At 33.1% G+C, this 16621-nt stretch overlaps 1 protein-coding gene across 1 annotated transcript in view; it reads left to right on the top strand.

Annotated features, from left to right (window-relative positions):
* LOC141295316 (runt-related transcription factor 2-like) overlaps positions 1–16621 on the top strand; it is a 79348-nt gene that overhangs the window by 52437 nt on the left and 10290 nt on the right. Inside the window, exons 6-7 of the mRNA XM_073826526.1 lie at positions 12643–12819; positions 14630–14791. Coding sequence (XP_073682627.1) covers positions 12643–12819; positions 14630–14791 — 339 coding nt within the window. The remainder of the gene's footprint in view (positions 1–12642; positions 12820–14629; positions 14792–16621) is intronic.

Here is a 16621-nt window from a genome sequence, read left to right on the forward strand (position 1 = left end):
TTTTCATGCAAATAATTTTACTCAATTAATACTAAATAAAAAATATTACATTTTTTTATATATATACTTTTTTTATATATTTATATTTTCAATTACATTTTTTAAAATAAATAAATAAATAAAAAACTCCACATTAATATTGCAATCACTTGTTTGTTGTAAAAAAATCTAAATTAACATAAAATTTATATTACTCAATCAATACAAAAAAGGTTTTGAAACCATTATTTGTTTCTCATACAAAAAAATTCTACTTTTTAAATAAATAAAATACAAAATAATTAATGCTAAACAATAAAAGCACTGTAATAATAAATAAATAATAAATTCTAAATTTGTATGCAATTTTGAGGTTTAATCAAAGCATATTTTTCTATTTCTTTTTACACAAATAAAGTTACTCAATTAATACTAAATAAAAAAAATGAACTAGAAAATGTATTTTTATATATATAAATATATAAATTAATTATATTTTCTTACTAAATATATATTTTTAAAAATAAATAAATAAATAATACATAAAAAAACGCCACATTAATATTGCAGTAAAAAATTCTAAACTAACAAATGCAAAAAATGCTAATTATATTAATCAATACAAAAAAGGTTTTCGACCAGAAACCATTATTGTTTTCTCATATTAAAAAAATAACAAAAAAACACCACATTAATATTGCAATCTGCATGCAATTTTGAGGTTTAATCAAAGCTTACTTTGCCATTTCTTTTTACACAAATGTTAATTAACACTAATTAATAAAAATAAATAAATAATCAATCAATCTCTACCAGATAAAACCAGAATTTTGTATTATTAAACAAATAAATATAATCCCATTTTCCTCATGCAGGCCGATTAGCCCTGTTGTCCTCTACCTCAAAACAGCTTTAATGTTTCCACAGACTAAAGGAATGAATAAATCTTTCTTCTGCAGCCTCAGTGTTGTGCCACCACATGTTTCAGTGTATTGTTTGCGTAACAGCTTCTGACAATCAATATGTTGCACATAAAATCTTCTATTGAAGTCAGATTGTTTACGTTGCGGTTTGCGCGGAGCCGCTCTAATTGCTCGATGCTGAAATGAGCATTAGCCGCGAACCTGTGATGTTTCTCTCTCTTTGAACGCCGCTCGGCGTGTCCAGACAGGTAGACGCACACACACAAAACACACACAGCAGGCTTTCAGACAAAAGCCAGCGCAGGCCATTCAAAATAAAACTAATTCAGGATGGCTCGTGTAAGAAAGCTCTCCTGTACTTTCCCCATGTGAGACGTCAATGTAAGAAATATGCAACTGTTGCTGTTGGCAGACAAACATGATGGCTTCTATCAACAACAGCGGGTTACACATGACTTGTAATACACTGATAATATTGGCCAGGTGAAGTGGTTGATACATGATCTCTCATTAGGCTATATTATCACCAAATACTGAATTCGGTCTTGTTTTCTTTTAATTAGCACAGGTTTTGTATTTGTTTTTGGTATTGATTGGTCATAGGCCTTATGCACCTCAGTTTAAGCAAAAAAGCATTATTTATGGATCATTTAGACAATGTTCACTCAAAAAACTGAGCTGCATAATACAAAAACTATGCTAACTGAAAGAAAACAAGTTGATAAAATAATTGAATCTGATATTTTGAATTAATATAGCTTAAGAAATTTAGCAATTTTTGTAGGCCAAGGTGGGAAAAAATCCCCCAAAAGTACAAAACTCCTCAAAATATTGCAATCACTTGTTTGTTGTACAAAATTTTTTTAATTAACATAAAATTTTATAAAAAATATATATAATTTATATTACTCAATCAATACAAAAAAGGTTTTGAAACCATTATTTGTTTCTCATATAAAAAAAATCTACTTTTTAAATGAATAAAATACAAATTAATTAATACTAAACAATAAAAGCACTGTAATAATAAAAAATAAATAATAAATTCTAAATTTGTATGCAATTTTGAGGTTTAATCAAAGCATATTTTTCTATTTCTTTTTACACAAATAAAGTTACTCAATTAATACTAACTAAAAAATATTTTTTTAAGTAGAAAATATATATATATATTTTTTTTGCACTGTTGTTAATAGAAGAAAGAAAGCATCCTTTTTTATGTATCAAATTTGTCTCTAGATGATAAACATTACTAAATTGTAACATTTATAGTCATTAAAGGCATAACTTGGCCAAAAAATGAACATTCTGTCATCATTTACTTACCTTTGTGTCGTTCTGCACCTGTATGAACACAAAAGAAGATATTATTAACATATCTTACATTTTAGATTTTTTTTTTATTATTTTTGAAAGAAGACTCTTTTGCTCACTAAGACTGGATTTATTTGATTAAAAATACAGAAAAAACAGCAAAATTGTGAAAAATTATTACTGTTTAGAATAACTGGTTTCTATTTGAATATATTTAAAATGTTAATTTTTAAAGGTACTTGAAAAGTGCTTGTAATTATTGAAAGGCAATGCATCTATGAAATAAGGTTTTTGTTTTTTTTCAAAAAGCATACATCTTTTAATGCAAATATCAACAATTCAAAAAACATACTTTTTCTCTTATTTCAGTTAATGTCATAAAACTAGCGAGCTAAGCCAGTAGTACTGACAGCATCATGGCTGAATATGCAAAAAGAGGAACTGATGAACTAAATCAAATGAGTGAGTCATTTACCCTGGAAACGCTCAGAATGATTCAAACTCGTGACTTAGATCAATCATTTCAAGCGATTCACTAGCAAAAACCAGATCAAATTAAAAGAGCCATTTATTTTCAGATTTTGACATTGTAATTATTATAAAATAGAATGTTCGAATCGCAAATCATACGAGTTAGATTGGGACTTTGGAGTGGGTAGATCAGAAATTTGGAGCAGGTTCATGAATCATTTCGTGAATTGAATGATTTGCAATCCACGCTCTGAGTCCTGACCTGAAATGATGGTTCACGAATCATTATTTAGATTGAGACTTCGGAGCGCAGATCGCCAATCATTTAATCTAGATTGGAATTTCGGTGTGGGTTTGCGAGTCATTTGATTCAGATTGGAACTTCAAATCACAAATCATTTGTGTAAGATCAGGACTTTATTGCAGGTTTAAGAATCATTTGACTTAAATCAGAAGTTTGTATATTGTGAATTATTTGATTTAGATCGGAAATTCGGAGCCCATGAATCATTTCGTGAATTGAATGATTTGCAATCCACGCACCAAATCCTGACCTGAAATGATGGTTCACAAATCATTATTTAGATTGAGACTTCAGAGCGCAGATCACAAATCATTGAATCTAGATTGGGATTTCGGTGTGGGTTTGTGAGTCATTTGATTCAGATTGGAACTTCAAATCACAAATCATTTGAGTTAGATCGGGACTTTGAAGTGGGTTCAAGAATCATTTGACTTAAATCAGAACTTTGTATATCGTGAATCATTTGATTTAGATCCGAACTTCGGAGTGGGTTCGTGAATCTTTTTGTAAATTGAATGATTTCCAATCCGAGCTCAGAATCCTGACCTGAAATGATGGTTCACGAATCATTATTTAGATTGAGACTTAGGAGCGCAGATCACAAATCATTTAATCTAGATTGGAATTTCGGTGTGGGTTTGCGAGTCATTTGATTCAGATTGGAACTTTGGAGCATGAATCATTTGATTCAGATCGGGACTTCAAATCGCAAATCATTTGAGTTAGATCGGGACTTTGAAGTGGGTTCAAGAATCATTTGACTTAAATCAGAACTTTGTATATCGTGGATCATTTGATTTAGATCCGAACTTCAGAGTGGGTTCGTGAATCTTTTCGTGAAAATTGAATGATTTCCAATCCGCGCTCCGAGTCCTGACCTGAAATGATGGGTCAAGAATCATTATTTAGATTGAGACTTTGGAGCGCAGATCGCAAATCATTTGATTTAGATTGGGATTTCGGTGTCATTTGATTGAGACTGGAACTTCGAAGCGCATATCATTTGATTCAAATCGGAACTTCAAATCACAAATCATTTGACTTAGATTGGGACTTTGGAGTGGGTTCAAGAATCATTTGACTTAAATCAGAACTTCGTATATCGGGATTCAATTGATTTATATCAGAACTAGGAGTGGGTTTGTGAATCTTTTCATGAATTTAATGATTTCTGAAATGTCCTAAAATTATTTTTAATAAATCATTATTCAGAGTGTTCATACTTTGGAGTGCAGAGTGCAGATTGCGAATCATTTGACTTAGATCAGGATTTCGGTGTGCGTTCGCAAGTCATCTGATTCAATCTGGGACTTCGGAGTGGGTTTGATAATCTTTTTTCTGACTTTTTTTTTTTATTAAACAGTAGAAAACATCAAATCATTAAGACAGTACAGTTATAAAAACAAAACAAAGAAAAAAGATAACAAAAACTATATACAAATACAAATCCCTTAAAATTAACTGTGGAGTAAAAGTGTAATAACCATTTTTTTTTGTATAACTACAGCTTTATTATAAACACCATGGTTAAACTATGGTTAGTGTAGGAAAACCATGGTTAATTTGTGGTTACCAAGATTTAACTATAGTAACCATGTGGGTTTTTTTGTTTTTTGAGTAAGGGAGGTGTTGCCAGGTTAACAAAAAACAAAGTTTAAGTTGGCATCATTGCATACTTTGCATATGCTTCTCATATTTTGGTTTGTTAGTATATTATTATTTATCTATTTATCTTTTTTAACACTTGAAAGACACTAAGACAGATCTCTGTTTGAAATGCTTGAAAATGAAAAAAGTAGTGCTTGAAAAGTCTTTTAAAGGAATTTCCTTTTAGCGATACACTGACCGTTGTGCATTAACCCCAATTGTGTCATTACTACAAAACAGAAGCAGTCTGACCTCTGAAATATGTGTTTTTATGGACCATTGCAAGTAATCAGACTAGATCGATACATAGATCATCTTTGGTTTTCAGGCCTTTCTGGCCTGCGGAGACGCCTATAGCCCCGCTGCGCATGTTATATTTACGAGGCACACGGGGCAAATAGAGGATTTTTTGTCAGCTTGCCGCCAATTACCCTACGGCACCGAGCCGGTCTGGCCCCAGATCACCCCTCGAACAAATACGTGTTGGCCCCGAAATAAAAGTTTGCTTGTTGGAGTCATTCGCTTGCGTGGTGTCTGATTGTTGCAGTCGGCCCATCGATTTATAAAGCTCTAGTAGCATGTGTGCCCCTTCTTGGCGGAGTTGACTTCCTGAAGCTCTGAACACACGGACCACACAGGCGACTGGCAAAGCTCCAGCGCTGCTTGGCTGCCGTCAGCTTTCTCCATTTCTCTCCCCCTCTCCGTCTACTTCTGATCCTCAGACCGAGCGGGCGTTCGGTCTCGTCCTGTCCTTAAAAAGCTTTCTTTCCCCCCTTCGCTAATTTCGCGGGAGCTGCCATGTGAAATAATCCATTGTTTGACTCTTCAGAGGAGTCGGCCCTCCGCGGCACGGCAATTAAAGAAACGAAATCTAGACGGATGTATGTTTCCCTTTCTTCTTCCATGCGTTTTATTCCCCGTGTCGCCGCGGCGTGATTGATGCGCTCTGACGGCTCTGGCTGATATTTGATGTTGAAAGCGTGCTGGTGTTTAACGAGCTCAGGGTGTTATTGCGGGTCACGCCACTATCATATGGCAATTTAACATGCAGGCGGACGCTTCGCCAGCAATACGGCCGCGCCGTGTTTACACGCTCGTATTATTTACCATCATTAGGCATTTTGGCATGAAAACTTTCCTTTTGAGGATATAAACAAACCTTTAACCGTAAGTATTAAAGTGTTTTTTTTAAGAAATGAATACTTTTATTCAGCAAGGACACATTAAATTAATCAAAAGTGACAGTGAGGACATTTATAATGTCGCTAAAGATTTCGATTTCAAATAAATGCTGTCCTCTTAAACTTTCTGTTCATCAAAGAAACCTGAAAAACAAAATGCATCACAGTATCCACCAAAAATACGAAGCGGCACAACCGTTTTCAACATTGAGAATAATAAGAAATGTTAAATCGACATATTAGATAAGGATCATGTGTCACTGAAGACTGGAGTAATGATGCTGAAAATTCAGTTTTGGATCACATGAATAAATTACAGTTTACTATATGTTCAAATAGGAATCAGTCTTTTTTAATCATAAAAATATTTCACAATTTTACTGGTTTTTACTGTATTTTAATGCAGTCTACAACATTATAAGAACCAGATAACAACTTTCCAACATTGTACCAGCAAGTTTTGTAAAGACTATTGTCTTTTCCCCCCACCCAAAGCAAAGTTTTCTTCCTCAGCCTTAAAACTAATAACCCAAATTTTTGCTGTAACAGGATCTTTTTACTTTATTGCAGACGTGTCCGTTTGAGTATTTGAGCTGTAGCGCTGAGAGATGTTTTTGGCACTGATGTAAACGTAAGAGCACTCTGCATGTCTCATAGGATGAGCATTAGGGATTTTCCTTCAGTTCATGCTGAATCATTGGCTAAATCCCTTTTTTCATTCTGGAAATTTAGTCTTGGACTTCAAGTCCAAGAGTCATTTGCTTCTGTCCTCCCCGGCAGCACTCAGAACATGTTCATTAGACACACATGACAGAGTTAAACATGATATCCAAGTTGCTCAGGATAAAACTGTATTTAAATAATAGGGTTACCTATTGCTTCTCATCTGGAGTTTCAGAAATGCCAAAATCTCAATCAAAAGTCAGAAATTAAAAAAGCTCCCTACTCTCCAGCGGTGCTCAAAACGTCTTTATAAGACGTACAGTGCATGACGGTGATGAACATGATATGCCACTCAGGATAAAAGCATCTGCTAAATGCTGTAAATCGAAATGTAAATATTAGGGTTACCGAATGTTTCCGTATGCGTTTCAGATCCAGAGATTCAGAAATGCCAAATTCTCCGATCAAAGGCCAGAAATCTAATTTCTCATCAAATTTAAAAAATGGTCTCACTTAAAAAAGCTCTACAGTTTTACTGTTTGACAACTGTTTTGTCATTTTGACTGCTTTCCCAAACAAACATCTGCTGACACTTTAATGATCTCCTTTAAGTCTCCTGAGCAATTAAAAAGCAATGTAGTCTGAGTTCATAGACTCGCAAGGACCTTTACATTATGTATTCACGTCAGTGGTTTGTGTTATGTAACCCATGCTGATATTTACAGCTGCAGCAACAAGAATTTATAATTGCAAGATATAAACTCAGATTTTGGAATTCTTTTTCTCTGAATTCTATGTTTACATTTTGCAGTTCAGTTTTTTTTTACACTACGGAATAAAAAAAAAACTTTTTAATCACACAATTTGGACAAAATCAGAATTTGGACTTTCTTAATCACCATTCAGAGTTTAGGGATTTTTTTTATCCATTGAAATAAAAAAATAAAGTAATTGTGACTATGTCACAAAGTCAGAATTCTGACATTTTTATTGGAATTTCAAATTGTTTTCCTCTAAATTCTGGGTTTTTATATTTTTTCTCGCAATTCTGCTGTTTTGTTTCCGCCATAGAATAAAAAATGTGAAAAGTAATTGTGACTTTTCATCTCACAGACAGTCAGAATTGCAAGATATAAACTCAGAATTCTGACTATTTTATAAGAATTCCAAGTTTAAATCTTGCAATTCAGTTTTTTGTCTGCCATGGAGTAATTTTTTTTTTTAAGTAATAATAATTTTTGCAATACAAAGTTTATCTCTTGCAATTCTGACTTTTCTTTTCCTCAAAATTCTGGGTTTCTATTTTTTTCTCTCGCAAATTCTTCCGCCATGGAATAGACAATGCAAAAAGTAATTGTGACTTTTTATCTCAAAATGTTTTTTCTTCACAATTGCAAGTTATTATCTCACAACTCAAGTTTAATACTGAGTTTTAATTCTGACTTTTTTTCTCTAAATTCTGAGTTTACATTTTGCAATTCAGATTTTGTTCTTCATGGAATAAGAAAAAAATATTTGCAACTTTATACCTCACGATTCAGATTTCTTTTCGGCATGAAATAAGAAACAAAAAAATATATTTGCGACTTTTTATCTCACAATTCAGATTTTCTTTTCCCTCTAAATTCCAAATTTACATTTTGAAATTCCAGTTTTTGTTCTTCATGGAATAAGAAATAAAAAATATATTTGCGACTTTTTATCTCACAATTCAGATTTTTTTTCCCTCTAAATTCCGAGTTTACATTTTGCAATTCCAGTTTTTGTTGTTCATGGAATAAGACATTAAAAAAATTATATCTGCGACTTTATATCTCACAATTCAGATTTTTTTCCGCAATACTATATTTATATCTCGCAATTCTGACTTTTTCTCAGAAACTGTGAGATGTAAACTATTGCAATTAGCTTTTTTTTATCCCATGGCAGCAACAAACTTCCATATTAATGTCTTTCATAAAATTAAATCTGTTGAAAATATCAGCAGATTCTGGCAGACGCAGGGGCCGAAGTCATCTTCAACAAAATTAAATCTGGTTCCCTTTTTTAACAGCTGCAGTATTGATTGTGCTTCTTTAATAGCTCATAGTAAGAGGGAATACTTTTAGGGAATCGCTCACACTCTCAATGCAAAGTGCTCGACATTGGCCTGTGAATGTGGAGAAGTGTTTGCTCAAGCGAACTCCAGAGCACAATCAGGTTTTGCGAGATTGGAGGTAGCTCTGGCTCGAACCCACTGGAGAGCGGCCAAGCTTTTGCAGGAGTTTCTCTTTTCTTCTGTGCGATATTTACTTTACAGCCATTCAGAGCAACCGACCGGGGCGAGACAGACAAGCGCGGAAAAAAGACTCACAAAGTCCCTCTTTAACACATATTCTTTTGGAGTATTGACACAACGGTGCGGTTCCAATGAGATCAGGTTCTTTAGTGGAGATGTCGAGCTACGTATGGACTGGAAAGGGTGGTTCACGTGATCGGGAAAGGGGTGGACGTGGGGGCATGGCGTGACTCGTACTCTTTATTGCAGGATAGAGGATTGAGTCTGTCCTCTTTTATGGGAAATGGATGAATAAACATTGGCGGGTCATGCTTTTGTCGTGACTCACAGACATAGTTTCAAGCATGATAGGAATAATAGGGAAATAAAGCAGTTGTGTAATTTGACTGTGAATTCTTTTGGATCCACGCCACGGTGTAAAACAACGGCGTGTACGGGCAGGTAGAAAGTCGATTTACTTCCCCTCCTTTTGTGCGCCAGTCGCTATTGTGAAAACTGAGATCTCTACGATTAGAGACCACTGATGCTTCTGACCCACATACTCATCTGCTCCTTTGTTTTGCTGCGTTGTTTGATAAATAATGAGCTTTAATTGTTTGGTTGGCATTAAAGGGACAGTTCACCAAAATATGAAACTTCAGTCATCATGTTGATTGGAACATGTTTTCTCCGGATGTACTATAATATTTATGATAACAGCATCGTATCATATCATTTTATACAATCTGTATGGTGTATTTCATGTCTCCTGAAGTCATACAATAGCTTTCTGGGTGGAACTGACTGTAATTTTAATCTAGCCTTCAGCTGTAGATGCCAGATCTCTCTTACACTTCAATGAATAATGACTATTTTAATTAATTGCGGTATGTTTCTCTCACAAAACTATCAGGTTTCAACCACGGTGAGGGTGTGTATATGATCACTATTTGCTGAAGTGCTCCTTTAAGAGTGTAGTTCATCCCAAAAATGACACTTTGGTTATTATTTATTCATTCTTATGTCATTTTAGGATACTTTGGGGAATCCACAAACTGAGCTTTTCCATACAGTGAAAAAATGAACAAAAACCACCATGAAAATCCCATGAAAATGTTTATGTGACTTGTTATGAAGCCATTCGATTGCTTTGTGTTCAAATTTAAATTGTTATTTTGTGTAACATCTCCTTTTTTTCTCTCGGGAAAATAAGTATACAGGTTTGAAACAATAAGGAGAGTATATTCAACCAAAAATGACACTACTGTCGTAATTCATTCACCCTAATGTCATTTTAAGATATTTTGGGGGATCTACAAACTGCATCCAAAAATTAAGTTGCTTTTTGATTATTTTATAGTGTTTTTGAACATTTTGCATTACGTCTCTTTTAAGTTTCTCGGAAGAAAGCAAAAACAAACATGAGGGTTTGTAAATGATACCAAAATGTTCATTACTTGGTGAGCTATCACTTTAAAAGAGTGAAATTAGCCCAAACATGACATTTCTGTCATCACTTATTTAATCTAATGCCATTTTCGGGAATCTACAAACTGCTCTTTTCCATACAGTAAAAGTAAACACTGACCAAAAATGACAAAAAAAAACACCATAACAGTACCATAATAATGCTCTATATGACCCTTGTGCTTTATTGCAAGTGATCTGAAACTGTACAATAGATCTGCATCCAAAATTTAAGTTGCTTTTTGATTGTTTAGTGTTTTTAATGCTACTTTTCCATTAATTATTTTATTTTATTTTTTATTTTTTTGCATAGAAAGTGCAGCTTGGCCATTTTGCGTTACGTCTCTTTTTAAGTTTCTTGGAAGAAAGCAAAAACAGACATGAGGGTTTGTAAATGATACAAAAATGTTCATTATTTGGCAAACTACCCCTTTAAAAGAGTGAAATTAGCCCAAACATGACATTTCTGTCATCACTTTTTTAATATTTAATGTCATTTAATGGCATTTTGGGGAATCTACAAACTGCTCTTTTCCATCCAGTGAAAGTAAACACTGACCAAAAATGACAAAAACACCAAAAAAAAGTGCCATGGAAATAATCCAAATGACTTCTGTGCCTTATTTGCAAGCCTTCTAAAGTCATGCAATAGATTAATGTCCAAAACGGTTTATTAGATCTGATGATGGTGTGTAGGTGATGCCAAAATTTTCATTATTTGGGAAACTATCCCTTTAACAGAGTGAAATGTCTCAAAAATGACAGACCAAAAATGACAAAAACACCAGAAAAGTGCCATGAAAATAGTCCACACCAGCACTTTTGTGCTGTTGTTTGCAAGCATTCTTTTTTATGCTACTTTGCCATTCACTTTTTTTGTATAGAAAAAGCAGCTTGAACATTTTGCATAACATCTCTTTTCGAGTTTCTTGAGCGGAATAAAAAACAGAGAGGTTGGCAACAAAATTATAATGTGTAAATGATACCAAAAAGTTCATTGTTTGGCAAACTATCCATTTAAAAGAGTGAAATTTGCCCAAAAATGTATTTCTGTAATGTAAATTTGTAATCATTCATTCACTTTAATGTCATTTTAAGAAATTTTGGGAATCTACAAACTGCTGTTTTCCATACAATAAAAGTGAACACTGACCAAAAATGACAAAAAAATTTTTTAAATAAAAGTGCCGTAAAGTGCCATAGTCCATATGCCTTTTATGCTTTATTTGCAAGCATGTAAGTCCATGCAAAAGATTTGTGTCCAAAAACAGAAGTTATTTGATCTCATTGCATCTATTTGTCACACAAAACAATCATATGACTTTAAAAAACAAAGAATGGGTCACTATTACAGTGCTTTAATAATGCCAAAATGCACATTATTGACGAACTATCCCTTTAAAAGATTTAAATTTGTCTAAAAATGACAGTTGCGTCATATTTTATGCATGTAATTTTTGACACTTTTGAGAATCTACAAACTGCTCTTTCCAATACAATGACAGTAAACGCTGACCAAAAACGACAAATGTCAAATGCCATGAAAGCCTTGATCTTTATTTGCAAGCATTCAGAGACAATGCAATAGATTTATGTTCAAACTTTTAAGTTATTATTTGATCTCATTTGGATCTATCAGCACACAAAACAAACAGAGAATGAGTTACTCTACTGTGCTTTTAATGCTATACTTTGCCATTCACTTTCATTGTATAGAAAGACCAGATTCAAAACATTTATTACGTCTCTTTTTGAGTTTCTCGAAATTAAAAAAAATCAGACAGGTTTGCAACAACATGAAGATGTGTAAAAGATACCAAAGATATTTGGCCAACCATGCCTTTAAAAGATAGTCCCCAAAAAATGATAGTTCTGTCATGATGTATTCACTCTAATGTCATTACAAAAGACTTGGAATATATAAAATGGATCACTTTTACAGTGCTTTTTATGCTACTTTCCAACGTACCTCCCTGTATAGAAAGACCAGCTTGAACATTTTGCATACGCTCTTAAAAATAAAGGTGCTTTAAAAGGTTCTTCACAGCGATGCCATAGAAGAACCATTTTTGGTTCCACAAAGAACCATTGAGTCAAAGGTTCTTTAAAAAACTCTCTTTCTTACCTTTTTATAATCTGAAGAACCTTCTTTCACCAAAAAACAGACAGGTTTTTCAGATGTTAAAGGTCCTTTATGGAACCATTTAGACAAAAAAGCTTCTTCTAAGGCATTATAAAAAACACCTTTATTTTTTAAGAGTGTAACTTCTCTTCTTTAGTTTGTCAGAAGAACGATAAAACACACTGTTTGCATCAACATGAGGGTGTGCAAATGATGCCAGCATGTTGATTTTTGACTGAACTATCCCTTTAAAGTTGGTCAGAATTGAGCAGTAGGTGTATTAACTGCAACTTCTGTCTGATATTGTTCGGTAGGACACAGACAGAAACTGGAAGACCCCCCTAAACCGCCGCTGTTCTCCGAGCGCCTGAGCGAGTTAGAGCGTTTACGCCAGACCACCATGAGAGTTGCCGTGCAAACCCAGAGTCCCCGGCCGTCTCTCAACGCCACGCCGAACTCCTTCAATCCGCAGGGGCAAACTCAGATCTCAGGTAAACCGGCCCTCAAATGCAAATATTTCAGCCTGTCTGGCCGTCAGCCATGACCTTAATGGAGAATCGCTGTGGTTTATGTACTATACAAACATCAGTATTTGGAGAACAGGTAGGTTTATACAAGAGGCCTGATTTGCTGAAGATAAACCCGGACAGATAAAGGAGAGTGGGTGAGAATGATGCAAGAAATAGAAATTCGACAACGTCAATCAGGTTTAAACAGGAGATACTGATGGACGTGCCAAATCAGACAGTCGCAGATCCTTTTGTCTGCTTTTTACGGGAACGAGGCATTATCTTTGTTTGGAATTGCCTGCTTACATCACCTTAAAGGGATAGTTCACCCAAAAATGAAAACCGGAGTTTCTTTATTTGACGAAACACAAAAGATGAATCTTTGAAAACACGTCTGAGAAGGACAAAAAAGCTACTTTCAAGTCTCCAGAAATCGTATGATAGCTTTAAGTGGGGAACAGAGCCAAATATTGTCAAATCTCATTTAAAATGGCGCAGACCAGACTGATGAAGATTCCTCTTATTTTGTTCCACGGAAAAAATAACAGCTTACGGGTTTGGATCGACATGAGAGTGAGTAAATAATGACAGATTTTCATTTCTGGGTGAACTATTGCTTTAATTCCATTACATTTGTCCAAATATTTTCATTAGTTCCTGCTTCACTTTTGGCATATTGGAGCATGGGCTATTTTTTTTGTCTCATATGCACTCAGCTTTAAAGTTTGCATAATGTTTGCCATTCTCTTGGAGCGTCTCCAGTCTCTCTCCTGTCAGAGCAGACGCTGTGTTTACTAGAATACTGTAGAAAGCAAACAGGAAACCGTTCTTGGCTCTGAATGTGATTAAGCTATTTACATACCACGGCCTTTTATACTAGTCTGCTCGCTCTCGGTCTCCGTATTGTTATAAAAAGAAAGGTCACCCACTTTGTGAGTCTTTAGATATATGGCTCACCAAGGACTCTTCTGACGGTGAATCTCATAAACACACATAAATATATATGTTGTGCATGAAGACTAGTCTATTTCAGGACTATTAAGATTTTTTGCATTGTCATATTATTTTCACGCCAATTAAACATAACTCGTCTTCTCCCTGTAATGCCTCATATTTATTTATTTATTTTAATTTATTTTATTTCAGTTGTTCTCATTATGGTCCTTATTATTGTACTATTTTGCACTTTCTGTACCTTTTATTTAATTTATTTTAATAAACATTCATTTAATAAGCAAAAATGCAGTGCACATTAAAAGCAATTAAACATGTGCATGTGTGTGTATATATATATATATATATATATATATTATTTTATTATTATTTTTTTTTAATCTATTTATTTTATAGGCCACAGAAAATTATTATTATTACTATTATTATTATAAGCACATTAAAGTCAATTAATAGTTTGATATGCCATTTTTTTATTATTTTATTTAACTCTTTTAAATCTGCAAAAATGCAGATAAAATATTTAATTAATATATTATATATATATATATAATTTTTTAAATATACACACATATATATATATATATATATATTAACATTTATTTAATTATCAAAATGTATTAGCAATTTAAAAGCAATTAACTTTAATTAATTAATAATTTTATATGCCTTTTTTTTTTTTTTTTTAATTTTACTTTTTGTTTAATCAGCAAAAACGCAATAAATCATTAAAGGCAGTATAAATATTTTTCAATTCCTATATGTATCTATAAAAAATTTATAAAAGATGCTGTTGTGCAGATGTTGACTGGAGTAAACTCATTTATCACTCTTACAGATCCACGACAGGCGCAGTCCTCTCCGCCCTGGTCCTACGAGCAGCCGTACACTCCTTACCTGAGCCAAATGACATCTCCATCCATCCACTCCACCACCCCGCTGTCCTCCACCCGCGCCACAGGCCTGCCCACCATCAGCGACGTGCCAAGACGCCTCTCAGGTAATCTAACACCTATTAGAGAGGATACAAATCAGAAATAAGATCTCAAGAAATTCTCAACAAGTTCTCTCAAAATCAAATCCACATGTTCTAAAATGTTCATGATGTTCTAAAAGTGATTTTTTAAAGAGGTTTCTTCTTATAGAGGCTGCATTTAATTGATTAAAAATACAAGAAAATCTATAAAATTGTGAAATATTATTACAATTTAAATTAACTGTATTCTATTTGAGTATTTGATTAAATGCAATTGATTCCTGTGATGCAAAGCGGAATTTTCAGCATCATTTCTCCAGTCTTCAGTGTCACGTGATCCTTCAGAAATCATTCTAATGTGCTCATTTGCTGCTCAAATTTTTTTTTTTCAATTTTCCTAAAGTATTTTAAAGTATTTCAGTCATTTTGAGTCAAAATTGATATCGAAAGTCAAGCTGAAATCAACATTTTCAGGTTGTTACAGCGACCATCTGTCAAACAGAGACTAATTTTTATTACCCAATCAATTTTAGATGGATCAAATTAAGCTCCGCCCTACTTTTTATGCATTGAATATTCTGTTTCACTCAGACAGATGTCAGAAGTAAAGTGAGTTTTTCTCTTGTCGACTCCACATGAATCACAACTGAGCTATAAAAGACCAAACTCTAAGCAATAAAATTCTCCTCCGGCCCGTATCGCTTTCTCTGCCAACCTCTCATTTCAGAAATGTGGGAAATAGAGAGTCTCAACGTGCCTGTATTTACTTTCTTAGCTGATCGTGTTAGCCGTGAACATTTGTCCAAACACTCGTTCGCTTCTTTCTCCGCCGAAGTCGAATCAAAGCATTTTTCCAGCGTTAACTTTCTGCTTTGTAAGCGTTTGTTACGTCGCCCACGGGCAAATGTCTTCCAAGCAATAGCACCTTTAAAAATAGAGAGCATTTGAAAGAATATCTCCTCTAACCCCCGTCCTCTCCAATGGAGTCTTTGAACTCAACTCTCTTTTGAAACGCCTTGAAAAGGAACAATAAAACACACTAGAGTTTCTGACTCATGGACCTCAAAAGGTAAATGGGTAGTTGGTGCATAATATGTTCATGGGATTTTATAAGAGAATTTATTTGAATGCAGGGAAAGTGTATTTCATAACTTCTGTAACTGATCACTATTTTATTCTCTCTCTTATATATTCTATTTTATTATATATATATATATATATATATATATATATATATATATATATATATATATATATATATATATATATATATATATATATACACACACACACACACACACAAATATTGCGTCATTTTAAATTATCTAGTGAAGTCAAAAAAGTATAAAAATGAAATAATAAAACATGAAATATTAAAAAATATATATATTATATATATATATATATATATATATATTTTTTTTTTTTTTTTTTTATGCATGCACAATAATTTATTATATATTTAATGTATATATATTTTTTGTGGTCCACACTACATCATTTTGAAACAATAAATGAAATAAATTATAACAAATATTGCATCATTTAAAATTATCTAGTGAATAAAAAAAATAAAAATAAAAAAAATATATATATATATATAATTTTCCGCATGCACAATAATTTATTTTATATTTAAATTTATTAATTTATTTATTTTTTTGCTCCACACTACATTATTTTAAGTTGCCTGTGGTGAGACAATAATTAGTTTTTAAAATGTTAAATTATAAAAAATGTATCATAAGTTAAAAGTATCTAGTGGCAAAACAGCAGTGTAAATACAATAATAATTAAAAAATTAAAAAATAAACATAATAATAATAATAATGATAATAATAATAATTATTATTA

This window comes from Garra rufa, chromosome 21, assembly GCF_049309525.1.
Source record: "Garra rufa chromosome 21, GarRuf1.0, whole genome shotgun sequence".
NCBI lineage: Eukaryota > Metazoa > Chordata > Actinopteri > Cypriniformes > Cyprinidae > Garra > Garra rufa.